Here is a 19,842-nt window from a genome sequence, read left to right as displayed (position 1 = left end):
AAATGTCACCTATTCTAGCAAGCATCTTCACCCTCACTGAGAACCTTTGTTCTTTTTTTTTAATATATTTTATTGATTTTTTACAGAGAGGAAGGGAGAGAGATAGAGAGTCAGAAACATCGATGAGAGAGAAACATCGATCAGCCGCCTCCTGCACATCTCCCACTGGGGATGTGCCCGCAACCCAGGTATGTGCCCTTGACCGGAATCGAACCCGGGACCCTTCAGTCCGCAGGCCGATGCTCTATCCACTGAGCCAAACCGGTTTCAGCAGAACCTTTGTTCTTAAATCCCTCCCTCATTTATCATTGCCATCATTTACCACTCTAATAACATCTTGAGTTATTAATTACATTTTAAACTGTGTCTATCTTACCCTCCCTGACTCTATCTGACTATGGGGTGGGGGTGAGGGTGGGGGTGGAGGCTGAAAGTTCCAACCTTCTAATCACATGATTAGCTCCACTGACAACCCTCACCCTTTGGTACTTCCAAAAGTCATCTCATTAGCATAACAAAAGACACCTTGATCACTCTCTCTGCTTAGGAAATTCCAAGGATTTTAGGAGCTCTGTGCCAGAACGACTAGGCAAAGACCAAATATATATTTCTTATTATAAGTCACAATATAATAACTACCCATCCAAACTGACAAAGGCTATCTGATGAGTTAAAGTTTTGAAGGATTTCAACAGCCTATTTAGCTCTAGATAAAAGAACCAAATCTCCTGCTATGCATACAAGAAGGAAAATGTGTGAAGTTACTTGGAAGTGCAAGTTACTTCTTTGTAAACTACAAGGCCAGGTTAGGCTTTAAGTCTGAAACTGAAGCCATTGGTCTCCAGCCAGCCTGACTAGGGACCACTGAGAAACACCTCAAAAACTAACGACAAAGAGCAAATAAAAGCAAGAATCTCTGAACATCCCTTAGGTCACGACTAAGACAGACTGGTTGAGACCAAGCTCATCCAACACAAAGGGAAAAGCGGCTCATTTCTCAAGCTTTAGATGACACGGACAGGAAAAGAAAGAGGCTTCAATGACCTTTTCCAAAAAAATAGGCCAACAAGCCAGTTTTGAAATTCCAGAGGCTCTCAGATGCTATTTCTCCAGGTAACCTTTTCCATATGCCACCTCTGTTCTTATAATCTGAACTTTGCCTGATTTATCAGTCTTCTCAACTGTGGACAAAATGACACAAATGTGTATTTACAATGATCTCTTTAAAAATATCTACCTAGCAATTCAGCCTGCTATTTTTCCTTTTGAACTGGCAACCCAGTTCCTTTAGATTCACAATGATGGATGTAATGATGAGAGGAGAATCACTCACTACTCCCTAGCCAGGAGGCAGAAGCATGGTGAGGGCTTTCTTGAGCAATTTCCCCTTGCCAACTCCACTTAGCCCTGGACTGCCATACACTTTCTATTCCTTCTCTAAGCCACATTACAGAGGACCGTAGTTGACTCCTGCCTAATGAGGGTCAGGGCTGTGTCTACCCAAACGTGCTTAAGCCCACTGCTCTTATTGCTAGCCCACAATTTGGTTACATAGCTAAGAAATATGGATGAGGAGAAAGGGTTAGTGGTGTGAAGGGATAATGGTAATGACTTGAAGGTTAAAAACACTGCTGAATTAGCTGTGGACAAGACAACAGAGAGATTAGGTGTGGCAGACTGTAGTACTTTAGGTTTACATATTCCAGTTGCTTCACAGCATGTGCATTTGTGTGTGTATAGCTTTTCAATATAGTAGAATCATTCTATTAATGAATCAATAAAAATACAACATATAATATGTATATATACACACACAATACATTTTTATTGACCAATAGATTGATTGATTCTATAGTATTGCAAAGCTATTGCTATTGTCTTACCTCAATCAGTCCCTGATATTTTAGGGCTTTTCTTTATTTTGTTATTAGTTTTCACCAGGATTAGAAAATAGCTATCCATTAGCATTTATACAACATCCTTTATAAGAGAAAGGGGCAGATTTTATATTATACAGTGATTATGGCCCCAAATCCACAATATTACAAGTAAGTTGGAACAACCGGGAAATTAATTTTTGATTATATAATTTTAAAAATATGGATTAAAAGTCCAACCTTTATGCTTTGTTTTACATAAATAGCATAGGATCATAGCTACTTTTCATTTTTCCTACTTGAAGAAAGCCAGAACGAAGCCTACCATTGAACTGGCAGTGAGTGGAAAGAAGACTGGGATTGTGGGTGCTGGTGAAGTTCTATGTCATCTAGGTGAGGAGAGTAACAGCCCTGTGATCACTCTTCTTTAGCCATTCATGCTTGCTTCCCCTACACCCGACAGGTAGGTGAGTGTGAATAATACCTCCCAGAAATTTATTAATAAATTTCCTTATCTTAATATGTATTTTGTTAAACATTATTACAACATTTTCCCGGTCAGCGTGGCTCAGTGGTTGAGCATCGACCTATGAACCAGGAAGTCACTGTTTGATTCCCAGTCAGGGCACATGCGTGGGTTGCAGGCTCAATCCCCAGTAGGGGGTGTGCAGGAGGCAGCCAGCAATGATTCTCTCTCATCATTGATGTTTCTCTCTTTCTGACTCCCTTCCTCTCTGTGAGCAATAAAAAATATATTTTTAAAAAACATTATTACAACATTAAAGGAAAAACCATCTTTGACAGAACCATTTTCCATTCTTATTCCATCTCTGGTCATGTGCATGGAGCTATATTTTATATGACTATATCCTTGTATATGCAATTTTGTGTTCTAATCTGTTTACTTTGCAAAAAATATTTTCATGTTTACATTTATTAATTTACCTTATTCATCAAGCCTTTATTAAGGTATGTATTAGGTTTTAGGCACTATTCCAGGAACCACAAATGTAAAGATAGATAAAAACCAGATCCCTGTTGTTAAAGAACTAGCAAGTTAGCAGAATATACCAGGTAATTACAATGCACAGTATTGTCATAAATACAGACTTAAAGGCTTCTGTGTTTGCCATCTTAATGGCTTCACAATCTTCTAGCGGGATAATATAACAATTCACATAACTATTCACTTTCTTGATTATTTTTCATTATCACGTGTACTGCTGCAATGAACATATTTCACTTTTTTTTCTGTTAACCATTTTCTGTGGATAAATTCCTTGGAGTGAGATTACTGGGTCAATGTGTAGTATTAATTCAGATTTTTATAGCTCTTGACATACCTTGCTAAATAGCTTCATAAATATATGCAAAGTCACCACTTCCAAGCATTGCCAACATCTTACCACTAAATAATTTTTTAGAATTTTCAAAAACAGGACCTATTATTGTGTTCAATTGTATTTATTTAATTAACAGCAGGGTGGAACATTTTCTCATCGTTAGGATTTTTATGTCACCACGGGGGATTTGTGTTTATGGAAAATTTATCTATCATTTATCACTGTTATGGCAGCTTCCTAATATATTTTCAGATGGTACAAATAACTTTTCATCCTAATTTACTGCAAAATTTTCTGTGTTGTTCTCTTTGTTTAGCTAGATTCACTTCAAATCACACCAAAACTTTAACCCTTTTTTTAAATTAGGCACACTGTTGTTGGGTTTTTCCCTCTGGAATTTCTTAAGAAATCTGTCCTTCTACCATTGATATAAATAGTCTACGCTGTTGTCCATTTTTCACTCATTCAACTTTCAACAAATTTCCTATGCGTCCTTCTTGGCACCATGGATAAAAAATGATGAATGAATGACATATTAATACAAATAATTATTATCCAAAACTTGGAAATAGGCAAAGGGGTTACTGTATGTCTTCTAAGTGCCACACAGGGAACCTTACTAATTAATTCTCCAGGGATACATATCTTGTTTGACATACTATGTACTATACATGAGGTTAGTTTACAACTCTGTTAGTGGGGGTGTTAAGTGGTAGAAAAGTGAAAGCAATGCAAATGATTCTTGCCACATGGCAATGAAAATAGATTTTGACCAGCAGAGGTGTAAGTGATTTATCCCCTAAAAAAGATAACCTCAGAGGTTACAGCTTTAACTGTAGGATACTACGTAGTTTTGCATCTAACTTAGCAATCTTAATCAAGAATTTTCTCTTTTAGTGATTATAAATACAATTCTCTTTGAGTCAGCCTTACCATCTTACAGATCCCCTCATTAGTGAGTTAAATAAAGCTTTGACACATGCTCACCTTATGTTTGTATGTGAGTCAGGAAATCTGGCTGCTAGCATCAGCCCTATTCACATCATAGTTCATTTAATATCCTTGACTTCTAGCTTCCTTTTTTGTAGTAAATTGTGGGTTTCTATAAAATCCAATGGTAGTCAGGAAACCAAAGCAATCAGAAAACTGTATTTCTACATACATATAACATGCATTGAATCAGAATGAATGATCAGGTTCTAAGTGCGAAGCCCAGGCCCTCCCAGGGATTCTGAGAAGCCCATACCAGTGTCTGATGGGACACTTCACCAGCAAGGCTGTCTCTGAGTAGTCAGGACCAAACAGGAACAAGGGACAGTGGTGCAATGGGAAGAACAAGGTCTCCAGCCAAGTGGACCTGGCTTCAATCCTCAGCCCTACCTCTCCTAGAGTTTCTTGAGCTTCATTCTTCATTTACAAAGAAAATGGGCCCAACGGGTGTTGCTCAGTGGTTGAACATCAACCTTTGAACCAGGAGGTCATGGTTCCATTGCAGGTCAGAGCACATGCCTGGGTTGCGGACTCAATCCCCAATGTGGGGAGTGCATGAGGCAGCCGATTAAGGATTCTCTCTCATCACTGATGTTTCTATCTATGTCTCCCTCTCCGGTCCTCTCTGAAATCAATAAAAATATTTTTTTTAAAAAGAAAGTGCTTGTGATAAGCCAACAGGGCAGTGTGTAAAGAACCTTGTCACACATGGCACATACTAGGTCTTCCATGAATATCACGTATTTTCCTTCCCTCTGAATGCACAGAGTCCCCCACACTGAATACTGAATCCATCTTCTAGACATCTCTAGATCAAGAGCACTTCTGGATATCCAGAGGCTACGAGCAATTGAAGCAGAGGAGAAAAGCTGTGGCATTGGGTTGTAATTTCAGAGGTGCCTAGCACTAGCATGCTGTGTTAGAAAGATAATGGTTTTAAATGGCCCCACATCTGGTCCCCAGCAGGACTGGTGGCATCCATCTCTGATAACCCTTTTCTTCTGAGAAGAAACTCAACTAGATTATGTCTCAGGTCTCTTTGAGCTTTAACATCCACCATGGAAAGGCCAACCAGCCATGAGTTGGTTCTGACAACCCGTTCAAGGCTACCACACCTGCCTGCCTGGCACACTTACCTCTCCTACCACCTCTATGATGTCACCAACTTTCAGCTCCAGTTCGTCATCATTCTGGGGCAGGTAGCTGAACGCCACCTGGCACCGGCGCCTCCGCCGCTCGCCTAAATGGGAAAAGCAAAATATTTAGATACAGCACTTGTCTCAAAATTAGATTTTAAGGAGAGGCTTCCTAGGCATGCAGGCAAATTAAGCTGACTTGTATCAAATATGCTCTCTGGGACGTGGCTAGAGGCACAGCAGCCCTGTTCTCTCAGAGAGAGGCAGTAGAAAGCAGAGCAATGCTTCTTGGTCTTTTAAAAGCTGCCGGGTCAGAAAGGCATGGATATGAGAAACCAATCCGTTGGTGCAAAAGGAAAAACCCCACCCCAAAGCGCTGGAGCACAGTGTTGCCTTAAACGGTTTTCCATGGATGGGGCTTTGTATTTGCTGCTGTTGATTTTTAATGAAAGCTGATGTGATATAGTAGAGTAAAAAGAATGGTCTGCTTCTAATGCTAGCAAGGCAGAGGAAATTTTTCCCCAATGTGCAAAGGAAAAGATAAACTAGCCTGGCCTTTTTCTCACTAATCATCACCCTTTCAACATGCTGGAACTCAGGCCTGATAAGCAGAGGCTAATTAGATTTCAGGCTGCTCTTGGTGCCATTTCAAACGCCCCCAGGGGTTCAACAAATCCACTTCTGTCCTCTTCCCTCTGTTCCCAGGGGATCCATTAACAGGATCCCTGGCTGCTTACATAGAACCAACTAACGCAGGCAAATCAAGATAAAAGCCAGGACCACACTTCACTTGACCAGAAGTCACTCAAGGTTATAGCATCTCACCCAGTGTGGCCCCACTGGGAGGCCCTCCCTGACTTAGAGCTGGTTCAAGTACAGACACACCTATCCACACCACATATATGCATTGTGGGGAGAAAAAACATGCATGTGGTATGTGTAATGGGTAGGGGAGTGAGGGAGATAGAGAGACAGACAGCAGTGGAGGCCCAAGCTGGGCATAGGTGACTAGGAGAGAGGAACTGAGACTAGCATTGCTCAGAAGTTTGTCGCTTAAAGCTGACCACCTCACATCATTCCTTCCTGCTACCACATGGCCTAGAAAACCAAGGGGATCATCAACTTCAAGGAAACATTTAGAAATGCTTACATTATTTTTGGAGACTGCCTACAGGAATTCTTTTTCATTTCTAATCTTTTCCCTGAGAAAGCAAATCCCTACGGGGTGATCATAGGCCACATTAAGGGCCCCACGCAGAACATCATACAAAAGGGAAGGTCTTTGCTACCTCTGATGAGCTCACTGATCAATATTTTTCAAAAGCCACTGGCCTAGTTCTCTCTGTTCCATTTTTCTCTGCCTGAACCTCACTAAGGAAGAACAGAGTTGAACAGAGGGAAGAGGGCAGAAGTTCAGAATCAATATCTTGTCTAATCACATCTTTGGCAACTACAAGAATATACTCCACCCCTTTGTACAAGATCTCAAGCTGTCTGATCTTGATGAGAACAAACGCTGATTTGTTCAGGCCAATTCCCAGGTGCTAATAGCATTGTCAGCAGGCAGAGTAGGCTCTCCCATGGACAGAGGACCCATCCAACTGTCTTTTCCCAGGCAACAAGTGAGAAAGTGTGGTACCCCAGTGCAAAGAACTCCACCACTATTCTATGGTTTCTAACAGAACAGAAGACCAATCAAGCACTGTGCATCATAAAGGATAGAGAGTTCTCATTCTAGCTAAGAAAGTCTAGATGACAAAGTGATCTTGGCACCCATAACCTGGGCCTGGTGACTCTCGTAGTCCCTTTAAGATGCAGTTCTACTATAAATCTTTAAAAGCATTATTTGCTAGATCTTATGTTAAAAGCAAACTCTGCAGAAACAAATTTGAATACAAAACAAACATGACAAATGTCTAGAACCCAACACTCATAACCACAGAAATCACCAAATTCCTGACTGAACTGACTTAAAATAGCATCTAAAGACCTACTGTTAGCTGAACTCACAAAACTTACAGTTGTATGCAAGTTCAATATTCACAAAAACCTCTGTAAAAAATAGCATCTAATCCAACATAGCAAAAGAGAGAGTGAGATATTCTTCAAGAAAAGACTAAGCTGCCGAACCGGTGTGGCTCAGTGAATAGAGCGTCGGCCTTCGGGCTCAAGGGTCCCGGGTTCGATTCCGGTCAAGGGCATGTACCTTGGTTGCGGGCATGTCCCCACTCGGGGGCGTACAGGAGGCAGCTGATCGATCTCTCTGATCGATGTTTCTGACTTTCTATCCCTCTCCCTTCTTCTCTGTAAAAAATCAATAAAATATATTAAAAAAAAAAAAAAAAAAGAAAAGACTAAGCTAGCAGATTCCGGACGTGCTTGTTTGGTATTAGGAAGAATGACACATTTACTCTGCCAGACTAGTCAATATTTCTTAAAAAGCTTTCAAGAAGGGAGATACACTGCCAACATACAGGATTAATAAAAGTAAGCCCTACCCTGACTGGCATGGCTCAGTGTTGACCCGTACACTGAATGGTTATGGGTTTGATTCCTCATCAAGGACATGTACCTGGGTCGCAGGTTAGATCCCCCACTCTGGTCAGGGCAACCAATCCATGTGTCTCTCTCACATCGTTTCTCTCCCTCCCTCCCTCCCTCCCTCCCTCCCTCCCTCCATTCCTTCCCTCCCTTCCAATCTCTCTAAAAAAATCAATGGAAAAAATATCCTAGGGTTGATGATTTTTTTTAAAAAAAGAAAGAAAAGTGAGTTTTCACAGGAGGCATCCAGAGGTTGCTGTGGTAAAGGCCACCTAATCAGACCCCAAGCAGAAACAGCTACTCCCTCTGGCACTGGGATAGCTTTCATCTTCTCTAAAGCACTTCTGATACTCATCACTCTTATCACATCCTGGCAAATACATAAGTTCAAAAGAAAAAGAAAGGAGCCTGAATGAGCAATCATTTTTGCAAAAGTGGAAATTGGGGCTCCGTGACTTACTCGGTTACCAAGCTAGTAAGTGACAGTATGTCCTTGGCCTGAGTTCAGAGCTCTCCCTTCAATGCTGGATAAACCAATTCAGCTCCAATCTTGTCCCAAATTCTCTGTGATCTGCACTTAACTGCTTTCTGCAACGCTATATAACATAGCCTTAGGTCTTCACCAGGGCTTTCTCATCACAGATAACTGTCAAACTCCTAGACTGCTGCTCTTCCAGGCCTCAACTTCTACACATCAGTTTCAATCCTGTTTTCCAGTTCTACCCAACCTAAAGCCCACTTCAGGGGGGCTGTTGATGTGGAGACACTGAATTTCAGTTGCTTCCATCTATCTTAAATTTAAGGAAGCTCTTGATGTCATTTTCCATTTTTTCCTCTCTTGGCATTTCATTGATGTTTACTAGCCAGTCTTGACTTTCCTCAAAGAAGTAAGCAGACAACATATATAGGGTGTCCCCAAAAAATGTATAGACACTTTTAACAGCTGATAACTCACTTAATTTTCACTCCTTTTCAGGTTTAACTGATTTAAAATAATGGGTGAATCCAAACTAAGCTTTGGACAATGAAAATTTATCCTATAGCGCCACTAGACTTTTTTTATGAGGATATGTACAAGATAAAGTTTATGTACACAAATAGTGCACACAATGATTCTTGATGTTTGTGATTCCATTGCTTCATTTGTCAGTAGTGACTGGACCAAAATGGTCATCAGTTTGAAAATAGGCATTGAAAAAATTTATTTATTTCTGTAGATTCTTTTAAATTTTGAAAATGAAGTGTATATTAATAAACACTGCCTTTATAATAGTTCGGTGTGTATACATTTATTGGGACAACCTGTATATCTGAACAAGAAACTATGTATATTTTATTTTAAATTTAGTCCTCTTAAAAGATAGAAAAGACTTGTTTTAAGAAGGCAAAGCTATATGTATACAACTGTTCAGGGCAGCACTGTTTCTAACAGCAAATATATACAAGCATAGAGGTCTACACAGGAAACATCCTGAATGTCCACTGGGAGGGAAAGGCTACATAAATCATGTGGAAAATGAAAAAGCCATTAAATAGGGCAAGCAGTTCTATGTGTACTAACGTGTAAAGGGTGTCCATAATACATTAAGTTCAAAGACCAAGTCACATAATATGTACAATATAAGCCCAACATTGTAAACATACAGACATCCTCACTCTATAACCTCCACCATGGACTCTTTATTTACTCCTGATCACCCACAACCTAGCCCAGAGTATGCATTCAACAAATGTTTATAAAAGAATAAGTGGATTCATTCAACATTCAACTAATATGTGACAGCCTGATACCATTAAGTGAATGAGAGAAAGGGTATGTATGCCCAAACAAACTTTAGCACAGAAAATGGTATGGAAGAGTACACTCCAATGTAACAGTGGTATTTTTGGAAAAAGGGTTGGGAGAGTGTAAAGAAAGACTCATTTAAATGTTTCTGCACAAAAATTTGTATTTACAAAGGGCATGTAACACACAAGTTTTAAAACATCACACTTATTAAAACAATTATTTTCTATTATGAAACATCCTTCTGATCACATTTTGATGACATTAATAGTAAAGTTAGTCTTATTTTCCAAGTAAATAAATACCAATAGAATCAGGCAGAAAGGTAGTTGTCACAAGCTAAATGACAAGGGGGCTCTGAACTGATTGTGGATGATCCATAAAGACAGTGGGAAGTGTGAGCCCAGAAAAAGCTCCAAACCTATAGCCCACACTAATTATTCTGATGAGACACTGTTAAAGAACCCCAACGAGCCCCACAATATTCTCCCAGTTACCAATCCAGGATCATTTTCCCTGGACTGACTCCTTAGACCACACAGCCCAGGCAGCCATGTCCCTCCTGGCAGTGGAGGGGCCCTGTGTCCATTGGAGCTCACTCACACTCACTCACTCATTCACACATGCTCAGCCACAAGGACCTTTCTCTGGGTTCCCCTAACAACCACTGTTTTTCTCTAGCTCTGCCCTCATCCAAGAGTATTTCAGTTATCTCTGAGTGTCAATGTATATGTTTGTCTCCACCCTTTCAGCTCTGACACCTTCCAACTCTTTCATGCACACTTTTGTCAACAAATGCGAGCCCTGGCAAGGTAGCTCAGTTGGTTAGAGCGTCATCTCAATATTCCAAGTTTGCGGGTTCGATCTCTGGTCAGCCCACATACAAAAATCAACCAATGAGCCCTGGCTGGGTGGCTCAGTTGGTTGGAATATCATCCTGTACACAAAAAGGTTGTGGGTTTAATTCCCGGTCAGAGCACATACCTAGGTTTTGGGTTTGATCCCTGGTTAGGACACCTATAGGAGGCAATCAGTAAATGTTTCTCTCTCCCTCTCTCTCTCCCTCCCTCATTCTCTCTTTCCTCTATCTGGGCATGTCCTTAGGTGAGGATTTTAAAAAAGAATCAACCAATGAATGCATAAATAAGTGGAACAACAAACTGATGTCTGTCTCTCTCAAATAAATAAATCAAAAAATTAAGACATAAAACCCAATGTGACTCATTTGCCAGCACCCACATATGCCTCATGATGGTTATGTGGATGCTACTTTATGACAAATGCCCACTCTCGATCCATCTGTGAGCCTAAGTGCCGCATGTGTAGAAACAGAGGGAGGGTCACAAATCCCTGATCTAGTCCTTCCTCAGTCCAAGAAACTTCAGAGTTTAATGTCCTGTTTAAAGAAGCCATTGAAAACAGTCTTACAGTCAGTCCATTAACATATGACCCCAAAAATTGAGTTTCTGCTCCCAGTGCAATTCAGAAAGATGCAATCCATTCAATAAACTGAGTTTCCACAAAGAGAAGCAGCATATGGAAATTTTCAATGTTAACACTGTCACCAGATGTTTCCTTAGAAGCCACATCTACAGTTTTGGTGTCATGAACATGAAGAACTCCTCCAACCATGTTGTCTTCCACCTCATCCGTGTTATAAAAATGAGGTGTAAATTGGCTGTGTGGAAGGGCACACACACACTAACTATACAGCTCATGCCATGTGGTCCACGTTGATAGCTCAGAGAGAATCCTGGGCCTCATGACATGCAGAGACAGATGAGCCAGTGGTCCCAGCATTGTGATCACCTCATGTGGCCTACTTCATGGCTCTTTGCCCAGTTTTTTCAAGTATAAAATTGGAATGATGGGGACAGACCTACTTTACTGAAAGGCTTGCTGCCCCATGACTCCTCCCTTTTTTTCCCAACTGTCTTTACATTCATGAATATGTTAAAAGGCGGCTTTGTTAATTATACCAGTTCACCAAGTGTTCTTTTCACCAGACTTCTCTTCCCATCAGAGTGAGATAAAGGAACCACATTGAACAACAAAGCCAGAAATATGTATAAATGGCCTTCTGGTTTCCCCTTTTCTTAGGCTGGGCCCAGGGGTTGATTTTGGCCTTTCAGCATGCCCCTTAATCCAAGTGACCCGACCCACAGAAGGACATTTCTCCTGGGGACATTTCTCCAAAGTGTCCCTGTGTCCCTGCCTGACTCCCCAGGCCCAGGCCACAATCTCCCTGGGGAGGCAGTCTGGATGTTCAGAGGAGAAAATGTGATCCATAAAACTCATTGCTTTTCTCTGCCTCAGCAAGGCTGATTTGGGCAAAATGCCCAAAAGAACACGACATATTTATAGAGTTTTGTTTGATCTACTTTTAAATGCTCCATGCAGAGTCATTCAAGTAAAATGAGAATACAGAATTTCAAAGGAAAAACTGAAGGAAGATTCTAAATATGTTATTTGTTGCACATAAACAAGATTTCTCCCTTCTATTCAACATATTCCCTCTAACATCTATTTTTAAAGGCATTCTCAAACTTTGTTGCTATCAGACTCCTAACTTTTACCATTAAGGGGGAAGTAGGGAGAGAACAAGAAGACGAAAGAGGATGGGGTGCATGTGAGCACATGTATATTAGGAATTGTGACAAGGGTCTAGAAATATCCTATTCATTTCTCTTGCCTATTAATTTTTTTAAAATATATTTTTATTGATTTCAGAGAGGAAGGGAGGGGGAAGAGAGAGACAGAAACATCAATGATGAGGGAGAATCATTGATCAGCTGCCTCTTGCACACCCCACACTGGGGATCGAGCCCACAACCTGGGCATGTGTCCTGACCGGGAATTGAAGCATTATTTTCCTGGTTCATAGGTCGATGCTCAACCACTGAGCCACGCCAGCTGGGCTATCTCTTGCCTATTCTTAGAGAATTCTCGGGGGGGAAACACCATAAACAGATACAGTCTGTCAGATTTGAAAATCAGTACCAAAAATGGTTACTGTATAGGGAGATTTAGAGAATGACAGAAAATTCCACATTTCTCTTTAGGAAGGAGGAAAAATATCTGTATTGTAGGTAGTCGAAATGATTTTTAAATTTTGATTCATTTTTAATTTAGTTTCCCTCTTATCCCCATCACAATAAAGAAAGAGGTAGCTTAGGTATTTATAAATTTTCTTGATGAAAATGGGGGTTGTCATATCCACAATTTCCTTCTTCTTAACTAAAAGCAGAGGCTCTTAACAGGAGTTCCTGGATAGAATTCAGGGGATCTAAACTTAGATGGAAAGGAAATGATATCTTAATTTTTACTGTCCTCTCACTAAAATCTGGCCTTTCCTCCACTATACACATGGGCAACAAACCACACTGGTATTAGCAGCACCTGTGGATTTTCTATATTTCCCATCACAGGGATAGTTATTTTCATTCCACATCATGGTCATTGCAATTATCTTAAAATATCATTTACACTCATCCCTATTTCAAAATTATGATAACTTCCAGACACAGTGCTGGATCTTGCTATTAATGAGTCAATAAAGAATATGTATTACTATGTTTTTGCAACATTTTGAAAACTGTATTTCAGTATAATTGGTTTCCTTTGTAGTCCTATGGATTTGATTTTATTCATTTACAAACATTACACTGAGAGGGGTTCCATAGACCTCGAGAACTGGCAAACAGGTTCCACAGCAATTTTTTTTAAAGTTAGCTTTTAATCCCTCTTTTCAAAATTATGATTTGCAAGGAAACACAAAGGTACAAGGGAGGATTATGCATGTAAAATAGAGCAGCAAACATAACATTTGGACACTACACTGGAATGTTTTATGGGTTTTGGAGCAGCACATAATGACAAAAGAACCATATTGGGCAACTTAATAGGTCCTGATCCACGAATGGTTGTATGGCACAGCATTCAGGAGGCTGCTTGCCAAGTGCCCTATTATTATCCGGGTCAGTGGCTGGCAAGAGCCCTGCTCTGTCATCTGGCACCTTGGCTCAGCTGAGCTCAATGCCCATGCTCCCTTGCACAAAGGCCAGCACAGCTCATTTGCAGGTTGACACCTGCCACTGCCTCTACATCCCACCTCCAATAGAGGCCTACATTTTTCTCCCTTTGCTAGCTAGTAAAGTTCCAGAATGCACTCCAAGGGCCATCCCTTCCAACCCCCATCCAGGGATAAAAAAGTCACTTGGGCTTCTGTGTACCCACATATCTTTATATACACCCTTTCTAGTTAGTTGCATTGTCATTGTTTGCCCGCATGTCCCCAGAACCTGCTGGGCAGTGAGTGCACAAATGTTTCATGAAGGGAGGGACGTTTACACCAATGTTTATAACTGTACAGGATTTGCCTAGAGGGGCGGCGTGACTTGCACTATGGTTCCATCTTTGTGCTTTCAGTAGAGGATAAGGGACCCTGAGATTAGTAAGTCCAACTGAGACTGGAGCCAGCTGACCAATTCTTCAAAACATTTTTTTTAAATCAAGAAAAATGTAATTTCACTTTTCCGAAGCTACACTCCAGATAACTTAGATGACATGTGCCAAGACATATGCATAATGTTCACTGCTACATTATTCAGAAAAGTGAAACACAGGAATCATCCTAAATGTCCTTTGAGAAGGGAACTGGTTGGTCAAGTCATGGGATATCTACTACACATGGACTATGAGAGGTGGTGTCACTCCCAATGAACTAATACTGTCACATTTCCAAGATTCTCTTCAATCTAACAGAACTGCAATACAGCATAAACAGTATGACCCCATCTGTATTTTCTTAAATACCAATATGTCTGTATCACTTAAATTACATCGTACCATCTGAAATTGACATTTTTGTGGTCAAATCTCTGCGATTTCTTATGGTTTGCTCTAGTATAAATGTATGGAGTGCTCCTAGGAGTATGACCGGGGAAGGAATTTTATGCTACTCTTCATGCCATGACTTTCCTTCATTTTTTTACACTAAGTATTATTTTTATAATAAGTCTAACCAAGAACACTCAGGGTGAGTCTATAAGGAAATGTACAACTCACATAAAAAGCAAAAGAGCAGTGAGGGCTAAACAGCACAATGACAGAAAAAGCAGTCTCACTGTGTGGGCGGTTTTGTGGTCTTCAGGACAATGAAGCCCATTCCTGTGGGCATGGCTTCCTCTGGGGGCTGCAAATGGCTCGGGCACCAAGGCCCCTCTAGAGGGGTGTCTTCCAGAAAAGGAGAGGTGTGAGGTGAATGAGCAGTGCCAAGGGACTAGGTACTTGTAAGCAGACTTTTTTCCAAACTAAAATGTTAGTGATGCAAATAAAGGAGTTTCTCATTTACTTAAGCAAGTCCTATTTTCCTCGTAAGTATGGGAGAGTAGCAAGGGTACATTAAAAAATGGCATCTCAGGCTTTGCATTTTCCAAATTGATGTGCACCTTTACTCTCCCCTCAGAGGGAGGGAACCAAGTGTCATGAAAAGTGTAAATTTAGAAATTATAAATCTAGAAAGTGTCAATCTAGAAATCTTGAGGCAAGAAAATGAATATAGAGTCATTCGTGGAGAAAGGACAGCAGTGGGGAAGAAAGGAGAGAAATAAATGCATGTGAACCTCTCCAACAACACTGATTTTTGTCCGCACTACTTGCTTCAGCATTTAAATATCTTCACCTCAACAGGCTTTATTATAAAGTCAGTCTCCTTTGCAGGATGAAACCTCCTGAAGGGCAGGAATTGAATTTTTCTATTCTTCTGCAGCAGGACTTGGCAAACTTTGCCTAAAGGGCCAGAGAGTAGGCTTTGAGGGCCTTACAGTCTCGGTGGCAACTACTTAACTCTGCTGTTGCAGTGGAAAAGCAGGCATAGATACTATCTGAATAAATGGGTGTGGCTATTTGCCAATAAAACTTTATTTACAAAAACAGACAGTACAGAATTTGGCCTATTGATTATGGTTTGCGGACCTCTGATCTATAGGAAGGAGAAATAAAAGGTCCATATCAGAGATCAGGGATGATTTTTTTTTTAAGATCAAGAAACATTGCTAAAGTTGAATCAGCTTAGAAGTGACCCCCTCCCAGACACCTTCCCAATAACTACTTTTGAGGCACGGTTAGTTTAGGTGTCCCCATCACTACCACCACAGGATAGCACAGCAGCCAATGCATAACCACTCTCCTCACCCTGCCCGTATCACCGGGACTGTTTGAATCTCCATTCCTAGACTCCTGTGGGCAGCAGCTGAGCTGGCTTCCTTGTGGATTACTAAAAGCTAGCCCAGAGCCCAGCCAGAACAGTCCTTTAGTAATGATCTCAAAAATAACGGAAAGAGGCCCAGCCAGAATGGCTCAGTGGTTGAGCATCAACCTTCGAACCAGGAGGTCACAGTTCGATTCCCTGTTGGGGCACATGCCCAGGTTGCGGCTCTATCCCCAGTGTGGGTGTGCAGGAGGCAACCAATCAATGATTCACTCTCATCTTTGATTTTTCTATCTTTCTCTCCCTCACCCTTCCTCTCTGAAATCAATAAAAGATATTTTTAATTAAAAAAAGGTAAAGGATGACAAACAAAGAAATGATAAAGGATATGGAGAAGGACGAGTTACAAATGACCCTGAAGGGTTGATGAGAAGAAATGAAGGTTGGGAAGCAGAAGAGAGAAGCAGCAGGAGTCTGATAGATGGAAGAATCTGCTGCCCAACCATGTGGGGACAGTTGAGGACATGACAATTGCCTCCCATCAGCCATTCTACCACAAAACATCTAATCTGGGCCAGGTCCAGCCAGGGATGGGTTCAGGGATGGATAGGCAACCATAAGCTAGGGTGGCACAATGAGAGGCAAAGATGGGTCTGCCCAGGGAATCTCAAAGAAAAGAAGGCCCCCTGTCCTTTCCCCACTGGTTGTAATCAGGGAAGCCCACTAACTGGCCACAACATGAAGCCAATTGAGCAAGAGGTGGGGCAGAGAGAGAAGAAACCTGGGCCCCAAGGAGCTTGCCTGACCCCTAGACCAGTGGTCAGCAAACTCATTAGCCAACAGAGCCAAATATCAACAGTACAACGATTGAAATTTCTTTTGAGAGCCAAATTTTTTAAACTTAAACTGTACAGGTAGGTACATTGTTATTAACTTAATTAGGGTACTCCTAAGGCTTAGGAAGAGCCACACTCAAGGGGCCAAAGAGCCGCATGTGGCTTGCGAGCCGCAGTTTGCCGACCACTGCCCTAGACTGTTGTGCAAGACAGACATTTCCTTATGACCTAAGCCATGTTAAACCAGAGTATCTGTGAGTTGTAGCCAAGAGCCCACTAACTAGCACAGTATCTGTAAGTGGGGGTGAGGGGTGAGAAAAACAAGGAGGGCAGCCCATCCCAGAGGTTAGGTTTGGGGGCTTGTATACTTTGAGACATTGGCTGAGCCTAGTAGTGAGTAGACACAGTAGAAGAGGCGAAAAACAGAAGCATAAAATAGCTTGCATTTAAGAAGGTGGAGAAGAGAAGTCAGCAAAATAAAACAGAAAGAGGAAGAGTGGGGGTGAGGGGGCAAATACAGAGGCACAGAGGCAAAGCAGATGTTTTCACAAAGACAGTAACCCAATATGCTGGGAGGCATCGGCAGAGGCAGGACAGAGGAAGAGGTCTGATAGACCTGGGTTCCAATCCAAACTACACCACTCACTAGAAGCGTGGCCTTGGATAAGTCACAGGAACTCTCTGGGCCTCACTTTTTCCAACTATAAAATGAGGACAATACTACCATCTTCTCAGGGTTGTTAGAAGATGGCCTAGATATCTTTACTACAATACTCTGTGCAGTCAGGTGTATCACAGACCACATTTACACCCTAATTTTCCCCCCTCACCATATCCATGCCCTTTGTCACATGACTTTACAGTATCTCCTTTCAGGACAAAGTAGATTCCCCACCTACCCACCCACACACCATGTGACTTGTTTTGGAAAACAAAGTGAAGTGGAAGTAGCCATGTGCCAGTTTAGAGCCCAAGTCCCAAGAGAACTCAGATGTTCCTACTGACTCTGTTGCATATTCACATTGTCATGCAAATGTGCTCAAACTAGCCTGCTGGAGCATTTGAGTCTCCCCAGGCATGCACCTGAGCTCAAGATAAATGCCAGCTGACCTCCAGACATTGAGAAAGCTCAGTCAAAATCAGAAAAGATACCCAGCTAGCTTCTAACAGACCCAGACTCCAAAGCAATAAATGCTTATGCCACTGAGGTTTAGTGGCTGTTTGTTATGCAGCATTATTGTGGCAATTGATGACTGACACAATGCTTGGCACACAGCAGATCCTCAAAAATGTTTAAAACTCACACTCCATGAGGATAAAGGCTGCAAATATACTGTATTATTATTCTTTCCTGGAAAGTTAAGTGTTATTTCTCCTGACTGTTCCTCCATGTTCACCAAGACCCAAATGGCTAACAAAAGTTTTAGGCAGATTTTTTTTGAAGTTTTCAAAAACACTAATTTTAAAGGAGAGGTTCATCTCCTGCTTATTGTATGCTTATCTTTAGCAACAAGTGCAAATGGAAAATGAAGCAGAAAGAAAGCTCTCCTGACACAGAATTCTCTTTTCCAAGCCATCCTTGACTCCTCAAAAAAAGAAAACACACAATGTAACTGAGAAAGGGTAACATATGACATGTCAACTGTAATTGTTAGTGTTTAAAATTTCTTAGCTCGTGGTGGGTAGAGGGTGTACGGTATGTGACATATTGTTCTGATTCCTTTTTAATTATAGTAAAACATACATAACATAAAAAACAGTTTAACCACCTTTATAAGGGTACAGTTCAGTGGCATTAAGCACATTCTCATCATTGTATAGCCATCACCACCATCCATGGCCAGAATTTTTTCATCTTTCCAAACGGAAACTCCATACCTATTACACATGAACTTACCATTCCCCTGCCCCCTGCCTCTGGCAACCACCCCGCTATTTTCTGTCTCTATGAATCTGACTATTCTAGGTATGATTCTAGGGAATCATACAGCATTTGTCCTTTTGTGATTGGCTTATTTCACTTGGCATAATGTTCTCAAGTCCATCCATTTTGTAACGTGAGTCAGAATTTCTTCCTTTTTAAGGCTGAATAATGCTTCAACCTTTTGCCTACTGTGAATAATGTTGCTATGAACATGGGTGTATAGGCATCTGTTCAAGTCTCTTTTCATTCCTTTTTATATATCGTTATTAAAACTTTATTTTGAAATATTAATCATGTTAAAAGAAACACATCACTTAGCTAGCAGTCTTCAGGCACTATCTAACAAGGTTGGCAGGATATGATTGGCACCAAGAGTTTGCAATTCAATCCAATTTACCATGAATGGTTATATCCTACATTCATTGAAATAAACATGGAGGTGATATAAAAAAAAAGAAAAAAAAAACTTAGGGAGGGCTAGGATGCTGCAGCATGCTGAGCTGAATGTAAAGTGAACCACATCTCACCATCCAGCCAACCCTGTGCAGTAAAGAAGCCGCACTGTTGTGCAGTGAGTGAGAATGGGTGGTTTACAAAAGGCAGAAACACTGTTTTGACTTCATTACTCAACAAAATCACCATGGGGCTTTCTCAGCTAAGAAACAGAATACTCTGAAAGCTCTCCAGAAGCTTCTGACAGGTCATGTGGGACCTGGTTCCTTCAGCAAATCTTTGCAGCCTATAGGAGCGAGAAATGGGCTACAAGTAGTATGAGAATAAACCCCAATATTCCTTCCTGGGGGTCCTGGAAAGGGTTTAAAAGACCAGAGTGAGATCCTTATGCTTGTCAACATTCCAAAAGGTTTAATGGCCAAAAAGGGGTTAAACAGGTTAAAATGCTTTGCAGGACTATATATAAATATCACCGTGACTCTAATCCATAGAATCAGTTATGTGCTAATGAAGATACAGGAATTTGTCACCCAAAGGAACAAAAACTTTTAGAAAGGGTCCCTGGATTCAGAACACCCTTATATAGTAAAAGGGTAATATGCCTCCCAGCACCGGGATCAGCGGAGGCATAAAAAATACTAGAAACTTCTCTATCAACCTTTCAACCTGCAGATGAAGGAGCTGATGCTTCAAAAGGTGAAATGATCTTCCTAAGATGGCTACTGGCAGGTAGAGCTGACATTTA

General features: G+C 41.1%; 1 protein-coding gene across 4 annotated transcripts in view; it reads right to left on the bottom strand.

Moving 5' to 3' along the window:
• SH3KBP1 (SH3-domain kinase binding protein 1) overlaps window positions 1-19,842 on the bottom strand; it is a 241,804-nt gene that overhangs the window by 151,941 nt on the left and 70,021 nt on the right. For all 4 annotated transcript variants that reach the window (XM_015564877.1, XM_006765116.2, XM_015564876.1 and 1 more), the window contains exon 3: window positions 5,347-5,450. In XM_015564877.1, the coding sequence (XP_015420363.1) occupies window positions 5,347-5,450 (104 nt within the window). The remainder of the gene's footprint in view (window positions 1-5,346; window positions 5,451-19,842) is intronic.

Source organism: Myotis davidii, unplaced genomic scaffold (assembly GCF_000327345.1).
Source record: "Myotis davidii unplaced genomic scaffold, ASM32734v1 scaffold161, whole genome shotgun sequence".
In the NCBI taxonomy this organism is placed as follows: Eukaryota; Metazoa; Chordata; class Mammalia; order Chiroptera; family Vespertilionidae; genus Myotis; species Myotis davidii.
The sequence above is the reverse complement of the archived record's forward strand: the minus strand, read 5'-3'. Positions and strand labels throughout refer to the sequence as shown.